The 22,180-nt window shown below is 41.1% G+C and overlaps 1 protein-coding gene across 1 annotated transcript in view; it reads right to left on the bottom strand.

Annotated features, from left to right (window-relative positions):
* Positions 1–21,236, bottom strand: part of LOC136874033 (15-hydroxyprostaglandin dehydrogenase [NAD(+)]) — a 41,682-nt gene extending 20,446 nt beyond the window's left edge. The window contains exons 1-3 of the mRNA XM_067147525.2: positions 21,142–21,236; positions 19,613–19,744; positions 15,518–15,641 (exon numbers count right to left, since the gene is read on the bottom strand). Of these exons, the coding sequence (XP_067003626.2) occupies positions 15,518–15,641; positions 19,613–19,705 (217 nt within the window). The 5' untranslated portion in view covers positions 19,706–19,744; positions 21,142–21,236. The remainder of the gene's footprint in view (positions 1–15,517; positions 15,642–19,612; positions 19,745–21,141) is intronic.
* Positions 21,237–22,180: the final 944 nt, after the last annotated feature.

The following is a 22,180-nucleotide window of genomic DNA, read 5'->3' as shown; positions in this document are numbered from 1 at the left end:
TTTCCAGCGTTACACCCCAGTGTGGCGGTGGGCTTATCACTTGGATTTTCCTACGAAGACGGCCCACAGTGGTGTCTCAACGGCGCACAAGCCGCCAGCGTCTTGGAAAGGTGTGGCAGTCCGACTGATGAGCTCACTGCTACACTGGGGTGAAACGCCGGTAATTTCACGACTGAAAAAGCCTATAGAGCAATCAATTATGATTTCCTTCCGGGGATTTAATGTTTGGTACATGTTTCATGTTAAATTAAGACAATTGAAGCGTGTTTACTTGTGCATTTAGCCCAAGTGTATATTTTGGGTGTTAGTAAATATTTCAATGTTAAGAGCATATTTAGAGTACACATTTAATTTCATATGACGAATACCATTTTCTAGTTTTCTGCAGTTACGAAGCTAAGGGAAACTAGCGAAGTCCTTCAAGACTGTGATGGTTATGTGGACATTAACCTTAACGTTTTGGCTGATTTTAAGTTTTGTTGTAATGGCACTTTATTTAAGCCAAGTACAATTTGTTTTACAAACAGGAGGAATAAGTTGTTGTCATTGTTTTCAAATCATCAGTTTTGCTTGAATAGTAAAAATGGGTATAAATAACGCGTTTGTTTGTGTATAATAATAATAATTATCTGTAGGGTTTAAAATTTGAATGTAATATGTTGTTAGTGTTTTGTTTATTCACCTATTCCCTAGTTCGGCTCCGTGGCTAACTGGTTAGCATCCTGGTCTTTGGTCCAAGAGGCCACGAGTTCAATTCTCGACCGGATCGGGGATTTTAACTTTCATTGGTAAATTCCTCTGATTCGGGGACTAGATTTCATCTTAGGTAGAGTCTAATGCTCAACGACACGCAAGTTTCCCATGGGCGTCAACTCTAAAGACCTGCAGCAGGCATCCACGGAGGCCGTACGCCTTTATTATTGTCTATCCTATACAAGCTTTCAGACTCCCGGGGTTTCCTGGTGTGAAAATGGGAAACCACTGAAAACCATCTTCAGGGTTGCCGACAGTGCGATTCGAACCCACTATCTTCCGGATGCAAGCTCACAGCTTCGAGACCCTAACCGCACGGCCAACTCGTCCGGTCCCAGGAATATTATTTTTACTGTATCGACATTGAAGAATACAGAATTGTCATAATAAAAGTCCAGCGTTCCATTGCATTATGATAGTACGCTCATCAGTTTGAATGACATAACTTCTCAAGACGCTGGCTAGTACATTGTTGAGTACATCTTCTAGGTAGACCAACCCAAGGAAAATGTTCCCGAAATTTGGTGGGACACTAAACAACTAATTATTTTTAAATACAACAGTGCAGAGTTACGTACGTGACATGCCACAGAAACAGAACAGTCATCTGCTAATGCGGATTCACATTTTAAGCACATCATGTTGAACCTACAGAGAGATTCCATATTTCATATGATTTTTATAGTAGGCCTACCTCAAACATATTTTCTCAGCAAAATATACGAACTTCTCTGTTGTCCTCTGATGTTTTAAACGTGTTACCTTTTTCTATGTGTACGTTTTGAGAATTAACATCTGTGCAGTGCTGTAGTTGGATAAACAATTATTTTAGAGTGGTATTCTTGAAATCAATTACCGTTATATCCAAGAAGGCTCCAGATGGACTTGTACTGCGCATCCTTTGTAGTGTTTATAGCACATGTTTTACTCACGACAACTAGCCAACATTTAAAGACGAAAAAAATCTTCACCGACAATTTAAAATGGCTGAAATCCTTTATTAATAACGGTGAAATCTTATTTTAGGGGTTAAATTATTTTTTGAATATCGCTAAGCGACATATTTTCAATTCTATACTAAAGGAATTCTGTGGCTAAATAATTCTTTAGAAGGGTTAAATTTAGCAACAAGTTGTTAGTGATAATTTCATTCCTCTTCTAGCAACCTGACAGCACGGCGCCTTAGCGATTTTTGAAACGAGTGATTCACTGCTGCGCCGGCCCCTTGGTGTAGGGGTAGCGTTCCTGCCTCTTACCCGATTCCCGGCCAGGTCAGGGATTTTTTCCTGGACCCGAGGGCTGGTTCGAGGTCCACTCAGCCTACGTGATTAGAACTGAGGAGATATCTGACAGTGAGATAGCGGCCCCGGTCTAGAAAGCCAAGAATAACGGCCGAGAGGATTCGTCCTGGTAACCACATGGCACCTCGTAATCTGAAGGCCTTCGGGCTGAGCAGTGGTCGCTTGGTAGGTCTAGGCCCTATGGCTATAGCGCCATGGGGTTTGGGATTCACTGCTGCGGAATTATTAAGCACCACACTATAAACTTTGTGTAAACTAGCAATTTCGAAACCATGCCACGAAAATTTGAAATTAACTTGTCACATCACAGCGACTCTTAAGGCAGATGTCCATAGTTTTCAAGAAAAGCAAACAGTGGACAAGTGTTTCAGTTTAGGGAATACAACGCAATTACTTAAAACCAAAATAGTATTTATAATCACTGCCCCAATGTTTATGGTTTCACTATCAATTTTTATAATTTTTTGTCGGTGTTCGAACCGCGTCATTTTATTTATGCACCGGTCCGCACTGGTCTGATTACAGCTCTGGCAAAAGGCAAGTAAAGTCGTAGGTTACGTCAGAAAAGGACATGCGGTCGTTGTTAGAAATGAATCTTGGGTGGATTATCACTATGGTCTGGGATTGGTCTAGGTTTAGTAGTAGTCCATTATGGGAAGACCAGTTGCTTACTGCTTCAGTACTGTAAGGTGATGGCGGGGTAGTAGATACGGTAAATAAATACACGGCTGGTAGCTGGTAGATTTATTAATTAACACCAATGGTTATACAATCACACATGTATTCATTCAGAAACTTACAAGCTAACGCGTTAACACTACGGTCACTTCAGTAAGTGTCTCTTGAACCCTAGGGTAGTTCACGATCAGATTTACAGCAGTCTTCGATTCACTGTTCCCTCGTCGCTCTTCTGCATTGTTCCGCATTTGCTATCAGTTCACAAACAGCTCTCCGTCGGCAGGCTGATCCAGTTCCAGTACTTCTCAGTCCTCGTTCACAGCACTGTCTCTCACTCGCTCGTAGAACTGGACTCAGACTGAACCGTCTCTTTCTCGGCCCTTCGAAATACTTCGGACGGGAAGAAGGCGGTGGAAATCTCCACCGATAGACATGGGGTGGTGGCAGTGATGGTGATAGCGGGCTGGCCGCTGCGCGCCCGTCTCGTCTCTGACTACAGGGTCTCTCATATAAACCCAGCTGCAATGTGGGAGGCGCGCGCGTAGTTCTTGACATTTCAAGCAGCCTGCACGTGTTCGACCTGGCAAGCATCAGTCGCCAGTCTGAATCTCAGCCACCGGGCGAGTTGGCCGTGCGCGTAGAGGCGCGCGGCTGTGAGCTTGCATCCGGGAGATAGTAGGTTCGAATCCCACTATTGGCAGCCCTGAAGATGGTTTTCCGTGGTTTCCCATTTTCACACCAGGAAAATGCTGGGGCTGTACCTTAATTAAGGCCACGGCCGCTTCCTTCCAACTCCTAGACCTTTCCTATCCCATTGTCGCCGTAAGACCTATCTGTGTCGGTGCGACGTAAAGCCCCTAGCAAAAAAATAAAAAAATCTCAGCTGTTAACATGGTGAGACAGTTATTATTACAACACCGTATTTTCGTATGTTAAAGTTCTGGTATTATCTTAATGGTCGTAACTCCCGCAATTTGTGTGCAGAAAATCCTAATGATGTTTATGAAGTCACTCATTATGATAAGATGAGTGTTTGGTGTGCTGTTCGTGCAAGACGAGTAGACCAAATTGGGCCTATTTTATTCGAGACGACAGTAACTGCTGACAGATACCAAGATGACATTTTTTACACCGTTCTTCCATCAGTTAACTGAAGAAGAAAAATCGCGTGGGTCTGTTTCAACAAGATTCAGCACCTGCTCATGCATCAAAAGATTCTCTTCTTACCACTGTATGGGGTTGAAATATGGGGTATAGAAGTTGATAAAAAAGAACTAGATATCATAAGTAACAAATTCTGTAAAATAATAATGGGCCTACCAGAATGTTCAGCAAATAGTGGAGTAAGAACTATATGTGGAGATATCAGCATCCAAGCAGATATAAGTAAGAAAATAGTAAAATATTTGTTAAGATCAAAAAGAGGAGAGGGCAGGGAAATATTAAACCTAGCCTACCAGCACCAGATGAGACACTTGGATGAGAATTATTGGTTATCGAAAGTAAAAGGTATGCTAGACAAAATAGGAATGGGGCTATATTGGGATAAGGAGATGAACGGTAAAGAAAACAGCTTCATTAAAATATTAACGATTAGAGTAAAGGACATAGAGAAACAGACGACCAGGGCAGAATGTGAAACCAAAAGAACACTAGTAGAATTTTGTGGCATTATCCAATACATGTCAATAAGAAAAAATAGAATCACAAATAGGGAACTAAGAGGTGTGTTGTGGTGGCTTTTGGGTTTATACAAAAATAAGGGAATAAGTGAGAACCATAACGTAAATCAGTGTTTATTTTGTGACGACATAATGGGAGAAGCTCATTTACTGAGAACATGTAAGGGAACGGAGGCACTGAGAACTAAATACCTTGGAGATTAATATAAATTAAAAGTAGAAAGAGAGAAAGAATTTTATACAATAACCAAACTGTTAAATAAAGAATGGATCACCCCAGGAAAACTAGCTAAATTTTTCTGTATTCTAAGAAACATGTGGAAGAAAGAAATTAAAATGAGATTAGTAATAACAGAAAGTAATAACAGTACTGGTAAATGATAGTAAATGTAATATACATGAGCATGATGATGACTGTACAACAAGAGATCTCGGAAATACAATAGTTATAAGTTTAGGACTATGTTTTTCTTGTAGTTGTTCAGTGTTCATTTATATATTAGATATTGTATATTGCTAAGTAGCAGATTAGTTCAGCAACATGCTAACAGTAATGAGTTCCTTACAATGAGGTCGTTTGCTGTGTGTTAGCCTGTTTTATTTGCTGTGGGATGGTTAATTAGTTTGTTTTGGCTGCTGTAGTATAGTAGAGTAGGGAGAGGAAGAGATAGGCCTACCTATCTCAAGCCCAGTGTTGACTCAGCACTTCTGCATGTGCAGATTAGAGTAAAGTGTGATGACAATGAAAGTTACAAGCGCAGCAGAGAGATAATATGATGATTGTACAACAAGAGATCTCGGAAATAGCAGAAATGTATGAGTTAATAAGATTTCAAGAAGTATATAGCATAAGGAAACGAAAAGACACTAGCAATAACCACAAGTATTGTTACTGTTAAATAAGCACTTGCGTCAAATATAGTAATGGTAAGATACATGGTGGCATTTAAGCATGCAGTGGAACAGATTGATACACCTGTAAAGGTTATTTAAATGCCTGTGAAGGCGCTTTGTGACTTGTCTGAAAAGGTTTCACATAATATGTAGTATGCGCTGGAAAGTGGGGCCGGCCCCGTGGTGTAGGGGTAGCGTGCCTGCCTCTTACCCGGAGGCCCCGGGTTCGATTCCCGGCCAGGTCAGGGATTTTTACCTGGACCTGAGGGCTGGTTCGAGGTCCACTCAGCCTACGTGATTAGAATTGAGGAGCTATCTGACGGTGAGATGGCGGCCCCGGTCTAGAAAGCCAAGAATAACGGCCGAGAGGGTTCGTCGTGCTGACCACACGACACCTCGTAATCTGCAGGCCTTCGGGCTGAGCAGCGGTCGCTTGGTAGGCCAAGGCCCTTCAAGGGCTGTAGTGCCATGGGGTTTGGTTTGGTTCGCTGGAAAGTGGGTATTCACACTTATTTAATTTATTTCTGCTGTAAAGTAGAAGTGTGTGCCTTGTTAGTTGCCGCAAGGTGAGCAGTTACATTGTTTGATAATGATCTTTTTTTTTTTTTCGTTAATTTAAGTGTATATATAAATTAAGGTAAGATACAAATTTTATTCAGTACAGTAAACAAATGTAAGAGGAAAATGTTAAATGTTAAGCATGTATCAAATTGAACAAATTGCAATAAAAGAGTACTCTCTCCCATAATTCCGGAATCCGGAACTAGGGGATGGGCGTACTCCATTCTATTCTATTCTATTCTATTCTATTCTATTCTATTCTATTCTATTCTATTCTATTCTATTCTATTCTCTTCTTACAATCTCGGAAGTGTTTGCAGACAGAGTGATGAGTGCTGGTCTGTTTTCCTCTCGTTCTCCAGATCTAACAGTGTGTGATTGTTATTTGTGGGGTAAACTGAAAGGAAAAGTGTATCGAACAAATCCTCACGCAATGCAGGAACTGAGAGAAAACAATACGAATGAAATCAGAAACATTACAGTGGCAGAACTCACTCGCGTCATTCAGAATGTTGTAAGAATAAGGTAAGATTTGATATAAGACTGTATACACGCTTAAAGCATGGCGGCCGCGCACGACGTAAGCTCGGTTAAGGCAGCTGCCGTAGCGCAGAGTACATACACCGTGCGGTCGGTCTAAGTTTATAGTTAGGAGAGACGCTTTACTTGCGTGTAGTGGCAAGAGGGTGGAGGCCGTAACTCGGTTATTCGCCCGCCACTGCAGCCAGGCTGACTTGCTTCACCCAAGCCGTACTACAAAATGGCGGACGCGGAGGCTTTCCTTGTCATAATATCTATGTTTATTTGTACGTTTGCTGTCGAAATGTCGGCTGGTTTTTGCGTGGATGTGTAAGTGTCCGTCGTCAGCGTGAATGTTGTATTTACAGTGCGTCAGATGTTTAGCGAGGTCATTGATAAAGACTGAAAATAGCAAAGGAGCCTTGGTTGAACTTTGGGCGGGGGCGGGATGGGTACATGACATTACATATTGCCATTATGAAAAGGTACTTTAATTAAAGACACGTTTTCGACGTCTATGTATATAGGCTTCCATCTATCTCAGAATACTGTCGAAGATACCTAGGCAATAAATTTCGGCTCCTCATAAAATAATCACTACCACCACCATCACGAGCACACCGGGTGTGAGAGAGCAAGAAAACCTCGAGCAAAGGATAGAGAGACTCAAATGTTATTAAGGGATTTACATGTTCCACCCTGATAAGAAGAAACGCGGTAGAAAGCAGGACTGGCAAGTTACGAAATTAGGATGATAACTACTCCTATAAGTTCAATTCATCATCATCATCATCATCATCATCATCATCTGTTTACCCTCCAGGTTCGGTTTTTCCCTCGGACTCAGCGAGGGATCCCACCTCTACCGCCTCAAGGGCAGTGTCCTGGAGCTTCAGACTCTTGGTAGGGGGATACAACTGGGGAGAATGACCAGTACCTCGCCCAGGCGGCCTCACCTGCTATGCTGAACAGGGGCCTTGTGGAGGGATGGGAAGATTGGAAGGGATAGGCAAGGAAGAGGGAAGGAAGCGGCCGTGGCCGTAAGTTAGGTACCATCCCGGCATTCGCCTGGAGGAGAAGTGGGAAACCACGGAAAACCACTTCCAGGATGGCTGAGGTGGGAATCGAACCCACCTCTACTCAGTTGACCTCCCGAGGCTGAGTGGAACCCGTTCCAGCCCTCGTACCACTTTTCAAATTTCGTGGCAGAGCCGGAAATCGAACCCGGGCCTCCGGGGGTGGCAGCTAATCACGCTAACCACTACACCACAGAGGCGGACAAGTTCAATTCAAAGAAATCAAAATGACAGAAAATTTCATCATAATTTACTGAGTGCTCTGGACGGATCTGATGTGTTAATATTCATCGCTTTCCTTTATATGGCTTCATCTGAACGAGGGTGGGAACCAAGCTCTCATCTGCACAAATGAGTAGCGTGTGTATCTCAGGGATTACCCTTGCGTGGCGTCACTGCCTGAACTAATAAAAAGGGAACGCCAAGTGGAAAGGTTGTCATTTATTCTTTCTTGCTGTGGAAGTCGCACGTGAAGGAGGCTGCGTCGTGAACTCGCTTAAAGCACACAAAAGAATCTGTTTCACAATGTATAGTATTGAACACGGTTAATAACTGTAGCCTGGAGATGTAGCCAACAAGTGATACAGGAATTGTATAATTAATAAACTTCAGTCTAGAGTCCATGTACGGTAGCGCGCTGTAGAATTGGTCGAGTAGCTATCTACCACGACAAGAGCTATTAGCACGAGACCATCCAACACTCAGTACTCAAGCAGACGGCATCGCGATGGACCAACGCCAGGAACTGAGCCGAGGACCAGCTACCCAGGAAGACGATAGCAAAATGTTGGGCTAAACCCAACATACCGGAGTCCGGCATGGAGGAGCCGTGAGGCCATCGTGTTACAGATAAGTGTGAGCAGATTTTTAGCATGAGATAGGGACAGTTAGCTTCGCATATATTTTTCTTTTGTAATTATTCACTAAGCCAGTATGAAAATTATGTAATTAAATAGAGGACTTATGCATGTGTAGCAAATTTTTTAGCTTTGTATAATCTGTTTATGGTTATGAGGTAGTTAGATTTAATTTAGGTTAGAGTGACTGTCACGTAAAATAATATTATTCCTTTGGGGAATCATTATATCAAAGTTTTGAGGAGCTAGGGTCGTTAGAAGATAAAGGACAAACGATGCCTTATAAATGTCGTGTGGGAGACCTTTACTTGAAATGCTAGGCAACCTAAGGATATGGACTACATGCTGTATAAATGTGCATGAATTTAACAGGTATCCAGACGAAGATGGGGGCTATGTATCCTCAACGTTGTATTGGTCATCAAAATTATACCGGCGAGTTTTCACATGGCTTTGCACGTGGGGTTCATTGCATGAAGAGATGAACGTTATGAATGGTATTCTGGATTATTTGAATGCCCTGAAGCAAGGCCCTTCATATAGGCCTGGTTATGAGTCGGAGGAAAGCGACTCCCGTTAAGAGAAATACTGTATTATGTTACTGAAAGGCCGAAAGCGCCCGCAGTTTAAAAAGAAGGGAATAATGTCCGCTCAGCCGAGAGCCGCATTGGAATACTAATTAGAAAGGACTCATTCGCCACGTGACGGAACCCAGATGTGAGGAAAGCTCGACCGAGTAGTTGTGTGTCTATTGACGTCATGTTTTGTTTATAACAACGAGGGAGAGACGTCCTTGTCGGTCCTTTTAACAAGGGAAAGTCAATGCCACCATCCGGGTGAGACGAGCATAAGAGAGAGGCAACGACTTCACCAAGCCCGCAGGACAAATGTATTTCTTTGTATGTGTTTATTTCAGATAAGATGGTATTTTGTAATTTGTTCTGTGGTTTACCGTGTCTTTTTATTGGTATTGTTGTTTGTCGTTTGATTATACATTGTTTGAGTAGTAGCACGTATGCATTCTAGGGCTTCCGAGTTCTACTCTCGTCCTTGGCTATAAGCACGGCTTCGTGTAAAATTTTTGCCTTTTGGGGGTTTCAGCAAGTCCTATTTAGCATTCGTGTGTTGATTGTATCCCAGGTTCATGCGAATTATGCAAATTTTAGTTTCTTTATGTGCGAAGTATTCTGTTCCTTATCTCGTAAATTAGGACATTTAAGTACAACGATTATAATCAAATCTGTTCAAACTTATCAATATGTACGACGCAGTGTTCATGTAACGTCCCCACGGTCTCCGAAGTAATTGATTTGTTTTTCTGCCACTTCATGGTCACTGATGATATAATTGATATATATATTTGTACAGAGTTATGCGATTATTGAATTTAATTCGTCCAATTTTATTCATCATTAAAGTTTGGTTTTAAGTAAATTCTTATCCTTATTCACTCACACAAAAGCTACTCCTGTCCTATTTACATCTTTAATATTTTATTTAGTGTATTTTGCAACCTAGTCAACGAACGTTTCGTGGGCTCTGCCGCTGAACTAGCAAGGTCAGAAGAGGACAGGAAATATTGGTAATTTGTACCTATTCATGGTGTGACCCACATTTTCTATATTTATTTGTTACAGACCCAGTAAGGTACAGTATGGAGAAATGTTTCAAAGTTTACCACCCTCATGATATTGTGTGTATTCGTGGTTTGTTAATAAAACAGTTTTCTCATGCCGAATGTGTAAAAGTTTAACTATGAAACTGACAAGCGGGATGGCATACCTGTGGGGTCATCAACTTTGTCCAAACTTTGGAAAGTTAATCTACGTCAAAAATGTTTAAGAAAAACCTCTGTTATCGAGTTAAGGGAGAAAAGATATGGACTAAAACGAGAACGACAGATTCAAATCACCTAGGATACCGGATTAAAAAAAGCACGAAGCATCGAAGGCTCGTTTGGGACATTGAATATTGTTGAACAGTTACACAGTGAGTAGAGAAAATAACAAGCCGCCTGGTGGCCATGGTCGCTATAGTGCCAAGTCTATAGATCTAACATTGTGGTCAGCCGATTCGACTCCCGTCGGCCAAAAAATGTAGGAGAGGTGCTGATATACAACTTCTAGTCACTAGATTGAGTGTCAAAAGCCTAGATTCAATTCCAAACTTCTCCGCAGTGTTCATATGGAGTGACGGCATATGACCCTGTCGATGATGATTCGTCCGTCGGATGGGGACGTAAAGCTTTGAGCAGATCGCTTGGTGTTATTCGAGAGGAGTAGGCTACGTGCCGATACCGGGTTTCATCTTCTCCCTACCTCATTATCATATTCATCCCACATCCAGATGCGCAGGTCACTCATTAGCGTCAAATAGAAAGATCTCCACTAAGTGAGTGGAACATATCCTCGGACAGTCGTGGCACTAAAAGCCATACGATAACAGAAAATAAGTGTATATGCACAATGGACAGGTTAAAAACAACGGATCCACGGTTCCACTGTAAAGAGAATCTTCCTTTATCTTATTTTCAGAAATTATAATTTACACTTAAACATTTAAAATAAACAGTAACCTCCAATAAATTATACCTTGAACAGCCCCTGGGTGTTGGTGATTATTGTTTTAAGAGGAAGTACAACTGGTCTACCATTCATTAAACTAATCAGAGGGTAAAGGGATCACGTGTCACCTTGTAATCTGCAGGCCTTCGGGCTGAGCAGCGGCTGTAGAGGCAGCACCAACTGCTTCACTATTAAGTTTAAAACAGTACTTTCACTCCATGTGGTACATAAATCACCAACTTTGTACGGTATCCCATTCTTATACCAAGCTGAAACTGACCCAGATAAAAGTGAAAATAGTCACATGAAAACTACAAAGGCTAGCTTTAGTTTACAGGAATGATCGGAAAGGTTTCAACAACAAATGAGATCTAATTCTACAGTGTCTTCTTTTGATCAAATATTACGTCTATGGTAACCCTTTTGATCTGTGCACTCACGCATCATTACAAGTTTATGTGCACTGCGTGTTAACAGGTATCATTGTCGTCCTGTAAGACCGCTTTTCGTTTTGCAGCAACCCACAGAGTGAAATTCACAATACCATTCACGGCCTCAATCGTGGGTTAGCCCTCATCCCCTTCCTGTTTGTCATTACATATCTGATGAAACTGAGCTAGAACCATTAAGATGTCCAGCAAGCTTTGGCCAGCAGGATCAACGGTTTAGAGAGACGACCAAAATATAAACAGAACGGAATGTGTCGGGTTTCTGACAGTATCAAGGCCAGGTCACAAGTGATCACACAGCTTTGATAAAGCGTCAACATTCAGATACCCTTGATGTGACCCTTGAGGAAGGCGATGGTTTTGAAGAAGACATAAATAGCTCAGTCAACAAAGCGGAAGAAAATTACAGGATTGTGTATGTATGTCCAGTCGTCAGCCTTAAGGTTGGTTGGATCCTCAACAGCTCCGCCATCACCTGTCATAAATATCCTAGGCATCACTGAAGAGGCGAACTAGGGAAATGAGGAGTGAGATAGTTTCCCGTTGCTTTCCTTACCGAGCCAGAAGTTGCTATTACATATCAGTCTGCCAAGCCCACTGAAATGCATGCATCAACCGACCCTATGAGCAACATTTTCACACCATTCATAGCAGGGACTGGCTGCATAAGGAATGGCATTACTAGCATCACTCATACCTCAGTCACTTTCATATTGTCAAAGTGAAGGATAAAGCTGAGACAGATCAATGAAAGTAACAAGATTGCTCTATCCCATACCAGAAGACATAGTGCACTGTAAACACTAGGTCCCGCCAGCAATGGCATGACTGGCATTGTATGGTAGCGAAATGATTCATACATTTATAAATTTATAAATTACTACCAGTTGTTTACGATGTCATTGATTCACGTCTCAGCAATTATCACGATTGATCATGAGGCAATGGTCGACAGTGTCATTTTGCATTTCGAAATTGTTTCAGTGCTTCCCAGAAACCAAAATTCAATATTTAGATATGCTGGATTACTCGGCTGTTTGGTATTACACACGTAATGTAAGTTACTTCGATCGATTTAATACGGCTTGGTCATCCGGGATAATTCCAAAATTTCAGAAGCTTTATCTCAATTACAATTTTATATCAAACAAAAGTGCTAGAATTACTTTAGAAGTGTTTCATTGTAATCTTCTTTTTTGTAAAAACAGCATCGAAGAATAGGTTTGAAATTATTATTTCATGCTTCCTGAAAACCCTCAATATATCCAGGGACTTTGAATTACATCTGCCTAAAGAAATGCGCCCTTGCGTTGATACATACTAAATACGGTGTAACGTTTGGCATAACGGCATTTTTTATAATTTTTCCGTTATAAGTAGGCTATAGAAACCGACAGACACACAGCATAACAATATATTTTTGCGCGCTCATATTCCAATCGTCTGGAATGAGTATAAAATGTCACACGTAGAGTGATATCGCAAAATAATAGAAAAACTTCGTAATTTGTACAGGTTGAGAATGAAAATCTGTCGGTGTCTAAGAATCATATATTTATTTATTAATAGCTGTAGCACTCTGCTCTGCTTGGGCACTTTATTCAATTTTAGGTTTTGTATTTTGTTTGAAGTTTTTAAAGATTTTTTATTGTGGGTTGATTGACATTGTACGAACTCTTTTGTACATTTAGAGTTATTGTTAAGTGTTTTATTTTAAGTTTTAGTTTGAGATTATTCAGTTTCGTGTGAAACTTTATCCTCTGGCAGCCCAGAATGTCTGGGAGGTAGTTCATCTTTTCAAATAAATAATAAAAGTAAGTTATTTTAACTATGTAGGCCTATTTATGCGTCGCGCTACAGATATGATGTACACGATTCCAACGGGACTGTCACCCACAAACCTAGTGACCCCGAAAAATGTGGAGTCAATACTAATTTCAGTCATTTTGGACATGTTATTTTCCACCCCTTTCCGATGGGGATTGAACCTGGACTTAAAAAGCACCCGGAGTGTCACTATTCATCTCAGCATCCCAGAAAACTATGGATTCGACATTAGTGTTGGTAGTATTCGAATATTTTTACATATGATCCCTCCTAATCTTCCCCTCCCTGCCTCTATGGATGCTAGGGGTGTCTTACCTCCACATTAATTTTTCCAGATAGTAAATCATATGTGTACTGTGTTTGGTTAAAAGGTATACTGGAACATAACACACATACATTCATAATCTCGGTCATTTTGGACATTTTTTTTCACTCCATGCCGATGGGGCCGAACTTGGTCTTGAACGACATCCGGAGTGTCACTATTAATTTAAGCGACCCCGAAAAGAATGGACGAATCACCATAAACAGCGCCGTGTACTCTCACTCCATATGAACACTGTGGAAAGGTTTGCAATTGAACCAGTCTTTTGGCACGCGATCTATAGCTCATTCCTTGTTAAGAAAACAGTATTGCTCTTATGACAACAGGGTTGCCATATCGAACGGCTCTGCTCAACATCATCACGGGAAAACGGCGGCACATAAATTTGTGAAATTAAGTATTTAAATTCAAGAAGAAAAACGGAAGAAACTAATCTAGAAATTATTTTTATGAACTAAAGGGGGCGGGGGTTTACAGGGGCTATTTTTGTTTGTTTGTACAGAATCAGAGGTAAACTACGGCACATAAAATTCCTCAGCATTGAAGTATAAGGCAAATGGGAGGAGAAAATAGACAAATCATATTTATAGGCTTGACGGGTGTCAATTTAATATATTTCTCCAGGCTAGAAAACAGACGCGACAAACAAATACTGTAGATAACTCTACAAAAGATCACAGTATTAATGTTAAAGAAATAAATCACACGCATAGGCCTATCGCATAACTCTCACTCAACGCAAGATAATTACGCAGTGATTTAAAGCCTAAAACAACACACGCAACAAATAAATACTTTAGATGACTTCACTACAGAAGTGTGCTGCTGGTGGTTCACAGAATGAGGGACTACACGAGGCTTGTACTAGAGCAACACAGACGAAGGAAAATAAAAGAAGGCAACGAAGCGATGGCTCTTTCTGACATCATGCTTCCTCCCTACAAAAGTATTTATGAAAAAGAAATGTTATGTAGTTATTTTAATAACTCAGGGCAAAAATGCCTCATCCTTTTTATCTATCTTTCATTATACATTACAAAGTACAGTATAATATCCCTCAATCGCGAGGAATTATGGGTGTCTCAGGGGGGGGGGGGGGCAGTGTTCACTCACTGTAGGTTCATAAGAGCAATAGTTTTCTTAACGTGGAATGAGCTATAGTGATTTGAAATGTGTGCCACTACCTCTGTTAATCCGCCGGCCATCATTTTGATGGTGAATTTCTTCCAACAACAGAACTCGAACCTGATACCCACGGTGTCAGACCGTACAGACTTGACGCTGTGAGAATCACGGCCACAAGGTGGGCTACACAATGAGTAATATATACATAGATTACGATGCCCTGTTGGAGAGACTCATGGTGAACAGAAAGTTCAACGGATGTACCGGGACTGGAATGAAAAACAAATAATTGGAAGTTTTTCAAGAAAAGAGGCTTGAATGGAGTGGGGTCATTGTTCAACCAAAGGAGGATCATCTGCTAGAAACGATAAGAGAAGTAGTTGTATCTGTTAACATAAAGGGAGGAAGACTAAAATTAAACATGCAATACCACATTCTAAAGCATATTTCTGAACTCAGCTCGGGTTCCGAGGATGCACAAGTTCGTCCCTGCCATGTTATCGAGAATATCTACTGGAAATGTGTAAACGATAGTGATTTCGATGATGAAGAGGCGCCCATAGTATTGCTTGGGTTCACTATTTCTTCTAAATTGTTCTGAGCTCATGGTAATATTTATCTATGTCACGAGACACTTGCGATGACAGACAAAATTCATCCCGTTTGTTCAGATTATGCACTACTTGAATTACTTTTCAGAATTAAGTTCGAGAATGTGGAAAACTTACTGAATTACTTCGTTTTGAGCAATTACGGTAATTTCCAGGTTAACAGATACTAGGATAATATTTCTTTATAAACGTCCAGCTCTTCCTATTTTCTGCTAGACTGAAGTTAGTCACAAGCTGCAATTTATTAGAGGCAAAGGATAATTAGAATTTGAACATTGCAATCAATATAATTTACCTTCAAACGAAGTTGCATCTAGGATGTCCATTTCAATGAAGATGGCTTTATTTTCTCCGAACGATTTGGTAATATCTTCCTTGGCCTCCTTTAATGCGTTTGGATTTCGGTCACACACAGCTACCTGTAATTTTTAAAATGAAGTCAGTTCAGTACAAAAATATACTGACTTCGTAATGGATTAAATAAAATATCATTAGTAGGTATCTACTGTATTTTTATAAGTTCATACACGGGACATTAAATACACTTAGATCAAATGGTTTCTTCTGCACACAAAGCACAATAATGTTATTTCTCATACGTCCTTTCAGTTGATATACAACTGGGAGAGGAATAGCAGATGCATTGCCACATCAAGGTTCTACAGAATACACAAAAAAGTCGTCAGTCAGTACCCCATGAATTAACATCAGTTTACCGCTAACACCATGAATGTGAGATTTATTTAGAGGATAGTCACATGTGATGGAAAGTGGGTGTGTTATTGCATTGCTGACACTCTCGGACAACAACTTGACTGGGACCACCAAGCTACAACTGTTAAGAAACACCGCTTTGAAAAGACGATTATTCTGCGTGTCTAGTTTGAGGGACTCTTATTGAGGTAGGCCTTTTATACATATATTCGGATCAAGTTGGAAGAGTTTATAGGAAAAAAATTATGGCTTCCGATTGAGACAGCTAAATAAAATTCAGGAAACTCAATCGTAAAAAATTACCAGTGTTTCACCCGAGTGCGGAATGGACTCATCAGTTCCCAAGATACTGGCAGGCCAGTAGCCGACAGTATTCAACTGATGAGCCCATTCCGCACAAGGCCAAAAGAATCGTAATTTTTGACGGCTGAGTTTCCTGAATTTTATTAAGTTTGTATAGTTTGAATCCAAGACTATCACTCACTGGTGAACATTAAGATGTTTCCATAGCAACCGGACACAGTCTAAGAAACTAGAAATAACCTTCAGGAGTTAAATAAAACTGAACTTCAGCCACGCCCAGCATACATATTAAATCTTACGCTTACATATTGCCATTTATTCCAGTCATGTGTTTTGAAGGAGTTGAAGAGTGCATACACAATAGTTGATACTGTCATGACATCATGGCAAATCTGAGATGTTACTGAAGGTTTCAGAATTCAGCAGTCTTTATTTTAAAGGATGTGTCTGTAAATAAACGTTTCTTAAAACGAGGAAGTTTATGATTCAAGCGATGCGATCGTAAGTTGTGTGCCACAGGTAGATGTTTCATTGGAGACAGTGGTAAGGGAAGTACGTCTGCTTAGCAGATGGATCAGTTTCCATACATCTGTGCAAATACAGACTTACCGTGTGCAGGCAATACTGTCATAGTATTAGGAACCCAAACTTTTTGGAATTAGGACTCATCTTCTATCTATCTTAATCTGTCCACCCTCCAGGATTGGTTTTTCCCTCGGACTCGGCGAGGGATCCCACCTCTACCGTCTCAAGGGCAGTGTCCTGGAGTTTCAGGCTCTGGTCGGAGGGATACAACTGGGGAGGATGACCAGTACCTCGCACAGGCGGCCTCACCTGCTATGCTGAACAGGGGCCTTGCGGGGAGATGGGAAGATTGTAAGGGATATACACGGAAGAGGGAAGGAAGCGGCCGTGACCTTAAGTTAGGTACCATCCCGGCATTTGCCTGGAGGAGAAGTGGGCTGGAACTGGGTCCACTCAGCCTCGGGAGGTCAACTGAGTAGAGGTGGGTTCGATTCCCACCTCAGCCATCCTGAAAGTTGTTTTCCGTGGTTTCCCACTTCTCCTCCAGGCAAATGCCGGGATGGTACCTAACATAAGGCCACGGCCGCTTCCTTCTCTCTTCCTTGTATATCCCTTCCAATCTTCCCATCCCCCCGCAAGGCCCTTGTTCAGCATAGCAGGTGAGGCCGCCTGGGCGAGGTTCTGGTCATCCTCCGCAGTTGTTATCCCCGACCCAGAGTCTGAAACTCCAGGACACTGCCCTTGAGGCGATAGAGGTGAGATCCCTGGCTGAGTCCGAGGGAAAAACCAACCCTGGAGGGTAAGCTGATTAAGATAGATTAAGAACAAACAATACCGCGTATCTGATTATGCTCTCTTGCCGTCCATTATTTCCCTTAAGGCTGCATCACTCCTCACAACCACATATGGATACGCAGTCCATCGTTTTCCTATCCTGATGAGTAAAAAAAAAAAAAGAAAAAAAAAGAAAAAAAAAAGAAAAAAAACTTATCGTACTGTACCGTATGTTTGCAGGACGTATTTACGCACTCCTGCAGTATAATGCATTTAAGGTCCATTTTCATTTATACTTCCGTATAGGAAAATGAGCACAACGAAAATTGCTCCAGTCTTAAGGAACCTAAAGGATAGGAAAAACTGCCAGATACGCGGTATTCTTAACGGACGATATACTGATATGCAGTAGGATGTTTTGAGAGAAACTAGGTACTCTGTAGAATGGAAGGGCCATTCTGTGAAGGAGGAAGATAGGAAAGGCGATACAATAGTGAAATGTATTCTGTCTACCCTATATAGGAATGCCAGAAAATATATTAAGCGGAAATCCTGATGGACAAAGCGGGCAAGGCGGATTGATAAACAGTTCGCAAAATGGAGTTGAGGGAGATTTACAGATAATGGGATATGGGAAGGAAAATGCAGGCACGATATCGAGATGACAGACGGAATATAACAAAAGCGGCCAATGTTCACCAAAGACTGTGAAGTGACAAAAGAAGATAATTTCAACCAAATGTTAGATGGAAGAAATTTAGTCAGAATTCATTGAAATGAAAAATGAAAATATAATATAAAAACTGCTGCAACTACAAGTTATGCTTACGAGATCTACAATACATATCATTCTTTTATGAACAGGTAGGCTACAACAACGGAAGACAACCGACCCTTCGAGTAATAGCGGCGTCGGGAAAAGAGAGGGAGAAGTCACCAATGGCAACGAAAGACTCGCGAGGCTTCGGGAATCTAAGTCACAAAGGAGCAAGTGTTACCCAAGAACGTTCGGCTAGAAAAGTTGAAAATGAATGGATGCAATACCAGACTCAGCTAGAACATTGTGGTCGCCGACACAATGATTAAAGAGCGGTAAAACGCTATCTTTGTATTAATTGCTTGCCGCTCGGTTATCCTGGCAAAAACTAGTTTGCGTTTATGGAATAGTACTGGAATTCGATCAATGACTGGTTGAGTCCAAATGAATTCGGGGAAGTAGAATAAGGGATGAGGAAAATTGGTTCCACTTGGAATTCATCTCTCAATCCACCTTTCATTAATAATAATAATAATAATAATAATAATAATAATAATAATAATAATAATAATAATAATAATAATAATAATAATAATAATAATAATAATAATAATAATAATGTTATTGGCTTTGCGTCCCACTAACTACTTTTACGTTTTTGGAGACACCGAGGTGTCGGAATTTAATTCTTTTTTCGTGTCAGTAAATCTACGGACACGAGGCTGACGTATTTGAGCACCTTCAGATACCACCGGACTGAGCCACGATCGAACCTGCCAAGTTGGGGTCAGAAGGCCAGCACCTCAACCGTCTGAGCCACTCAGCCCGGCTAATAATAATAAAATTTGTGTCCTCGGCCTGAGGTTATGCGGTATTTTCGGGCACACTCACAGTGGGGAGAGCTGCATGTACCATGTTTAACCATTTACCAGCCCTCCTACAATTTCTTAATCTCCGGATGTACGGTACTGGGAATCAAACCCGTGCCTTCGTGGATGGCAGCTAATAGTGCTAAATGTTACGCTACGGAGGCGGACAATAATAATAGTTGTCTACCGTCCGTTGTGACTCGTATTAACAGAGCGAGTCTGTTTTTTGTCCTGAAGGAAATCTTAAAGCATACACGAACGAAGCCTTAACGATAGAACTGAAGAGCCTGCGCCTTTCATGTGGTCCAATCAGTCGGTGACCTTTTGTTCCCAATAGAGTGGGCTCAATACCGCTCGAGGTCGGGACGTTCAAGGCGTCATAAATGCGGCAATTTTATGTCATTGGCTTACGCCACATTAGAAAGCATTTTTCAGCTACCATACTTACCTTTGCTCCATTAGCCAAAAGTATTTTACTGCATGCCAATCCGATCCCTGATGCACCTCCAGTTATCAGAGCGACCTTCCCTTGAGGATCCATTCTTGTAGTCGATAGTAAAAACCTGTAGTCACTAATGTGCTGGAAAATAAAATGAATATCTCTGTAACACTAGATACTTAAAAACATAATACTTATTTATACAATGTAAAATAGTTTTTCGCACAGAGTTTGAATTTGGGTACGAGCGTTGGAAGACACTTTTGGGTAATGTCACTTTACAAACGAGATGAATGCAGAGTTTCCTTGTACTGTCATCATTTAATTGAAGAACACAAAGAACATGACGTCACATAATGTCATCCCACCTCTGGAAAACTAGTGAAAGATACAAATTGGCGGATGTGCAGTTCTGCAGTTAAGGTGTAGATGCTTCTCTTTATGTAATCCTCTGGAAAAATCTCGCGTGTGCGATGCGATCTATGCAGCTAACACTCCCGGATTTTACACAAGCAATCAAAGTTTCTTTCAGCTCTCCTTATAAATTGACAAGTTGTACTTTCATGAATTTGCAAGAGGGAGGACAATATAGTTATATAACTTTAACTTGGAAAAATTAAAATATGATGCAGTTACCATATTAAATAGGAATGAAATACGGACCAGCTTGTACACCAGTGCGCATGCCACACATTCGCACACGCATACATACAGAGGATGCAGTATGCTTTTCATTGCGAGAAAACAGACTAAAATTTCAAGGAATGATGTATTGAATTTAGATTAATCCCTCCTTGAGTACCTTGAGAATGATGTTGCACTGTTCATAATTGGATGTAGACGGCCTCATAAATGATGTGCTAAGAAAAACTCGCCTACGAAGGGGTTTTCTCTTGCTTAAAACTTTCCTTTGGTTATAAAATTTCCTAAGAAACCTGTGAGATGTTTAAATTTTCATATTTCCTGTCTCGCCCTCTTCGTGAATTCTTATTCTCTTCTGACACCGGCGGTATAAAAATGAAATGGCGTATGGCTGTCGGTCCGGGAGTGTCTGAGGACAAGTTCGGTTCGCCAGGTGCAGGTCTTTTGATTTGACACCCGTAGGCGACCTGCCATCGATATTAACCAATTATGGTTAAAATTCCTGACCCTGCCACGAATCGAACCCCGGACCCCTGTGACCAAGGGCCAGCACGCTAACCATTTAGCTATGGAGCCGGACGCCGGCAGGATTAAGCCTTATTTAGTGCTCTTCATTCTGTTTAGGCCTACACCACTTCTTTGAGATATTATTTAGATACGTTCAACTTCAAGACCATAGCATAGTTAAGGAGAAACTCTTCTAGCACTCTCAGCTCATTAGCTGTATAAATATTTACTAGTCACTGCAATATTTTACCTTTTCACAGTAACATCTTACTGGGAAAATGCAGTATTTCGAATTCTAGCATCAGAAAAATTGACAGAGACAACCAAGAACTCATTTGAGTGATACTTAAAGAAAGGTTCTTCACGGAATTCTGTCTGAAGTTTCTTACCTGTTGTGATGGTAAAAATGGAGCTCCTACTTGGTTGGTCTCACTTGTGTCGAAAGACCCTGACGACTAAATATCGATCTGGCGCCGAGTGTTTACATACTACTGATAAGACAAACAAATATGTTGGATGAGTTTGCACGTCTGAATTGCCTTACGTAACCGCAGTATGTGATTTGTGATTTTACCAGAGGGGAAGTGAATGCTTCAGGTTTTATGGTTAACAGTGTTCCTAAGTTTATATGACTTCACAATAGTCCCCGAAAAAGTGTAAATCAACCCTAAATTGTTTGAGTGTGTCTGTATAGGTATATTAAGTATCCTTATAACAGGCCGTTATTTTCTAATAATATGTATCATTCTTGAGGTGGAACACGTCTGTATTTTCGAAATTATAATTGAACAAGTGTGGGTTATATAAACACGAAAACCGAGTGATTGGCTGTGTAGTTTGGGTCTCGTAGCTGTCAGCTTCCATTCGGGAGATAGTGGGTTCCAACCCTGTTGTCGGCAGCTCTGAAAACGGTTTTCCGAGGTTTCCTATTTTCACTTCAGTCAAACGCCGAAGCTGTACCTTAATATTAAGGCCACGGTCGGTTCCTTCCAGTTCCTAGACCTTTTCTACCCCAACGTCGCCCTAAGACGTATCCGTGTCGGTGTGATGTAAAGCAAATAAAAAATAATCATGCGACAACAGTGATCAATATCTCGTTGTATTCAGGAACACGAGGTTGACCTCGGGATGATGTCATCGGGTGGCGAAATAGCACTGCCACATCTTCAGATACTAAAATCGCCGTGCCGCGCGGCTAGCACTTAGTGTAGCTCTGGACTCCGGTGTGGTAGCACGTCGTGTGACTTTCGTCTGGAGCGTCGCATTGTGTGGAAGTGAAACATGGACGATAACTCAGAAAGAAAGAGAATAGAAGCTTTTGAAATGTGGTGTTACAGAAGACTGCTGAAGGTGAGATGGATAGGTCGAATCATGAATGAAGAGATGCTGAATCGAATTGCTGAGAGAAGATCGATTTGGCTAAATTTG

The sequence above is a fragment of the Anabrus simplex genome, chromosome 5, assembly GCF_040414725.1.
Source record: "Anabrus simplex isolate iqAnaSimp1 chromosome 5, ASM4041472v1, whole genome shotgun sequence".
Classification (NCBI taxonomy): Eukaryota; Metazoa; Arthropoda; class Insecta; order Orthoptera; family Tettigoniidae; genus Anabrus; species Anabrus simplex.
The sequence above is the reverse complement of the archived record's forward strand: the minus strand, read 5'-3'. Positions and strand labels throughout refer to the sequence as shown.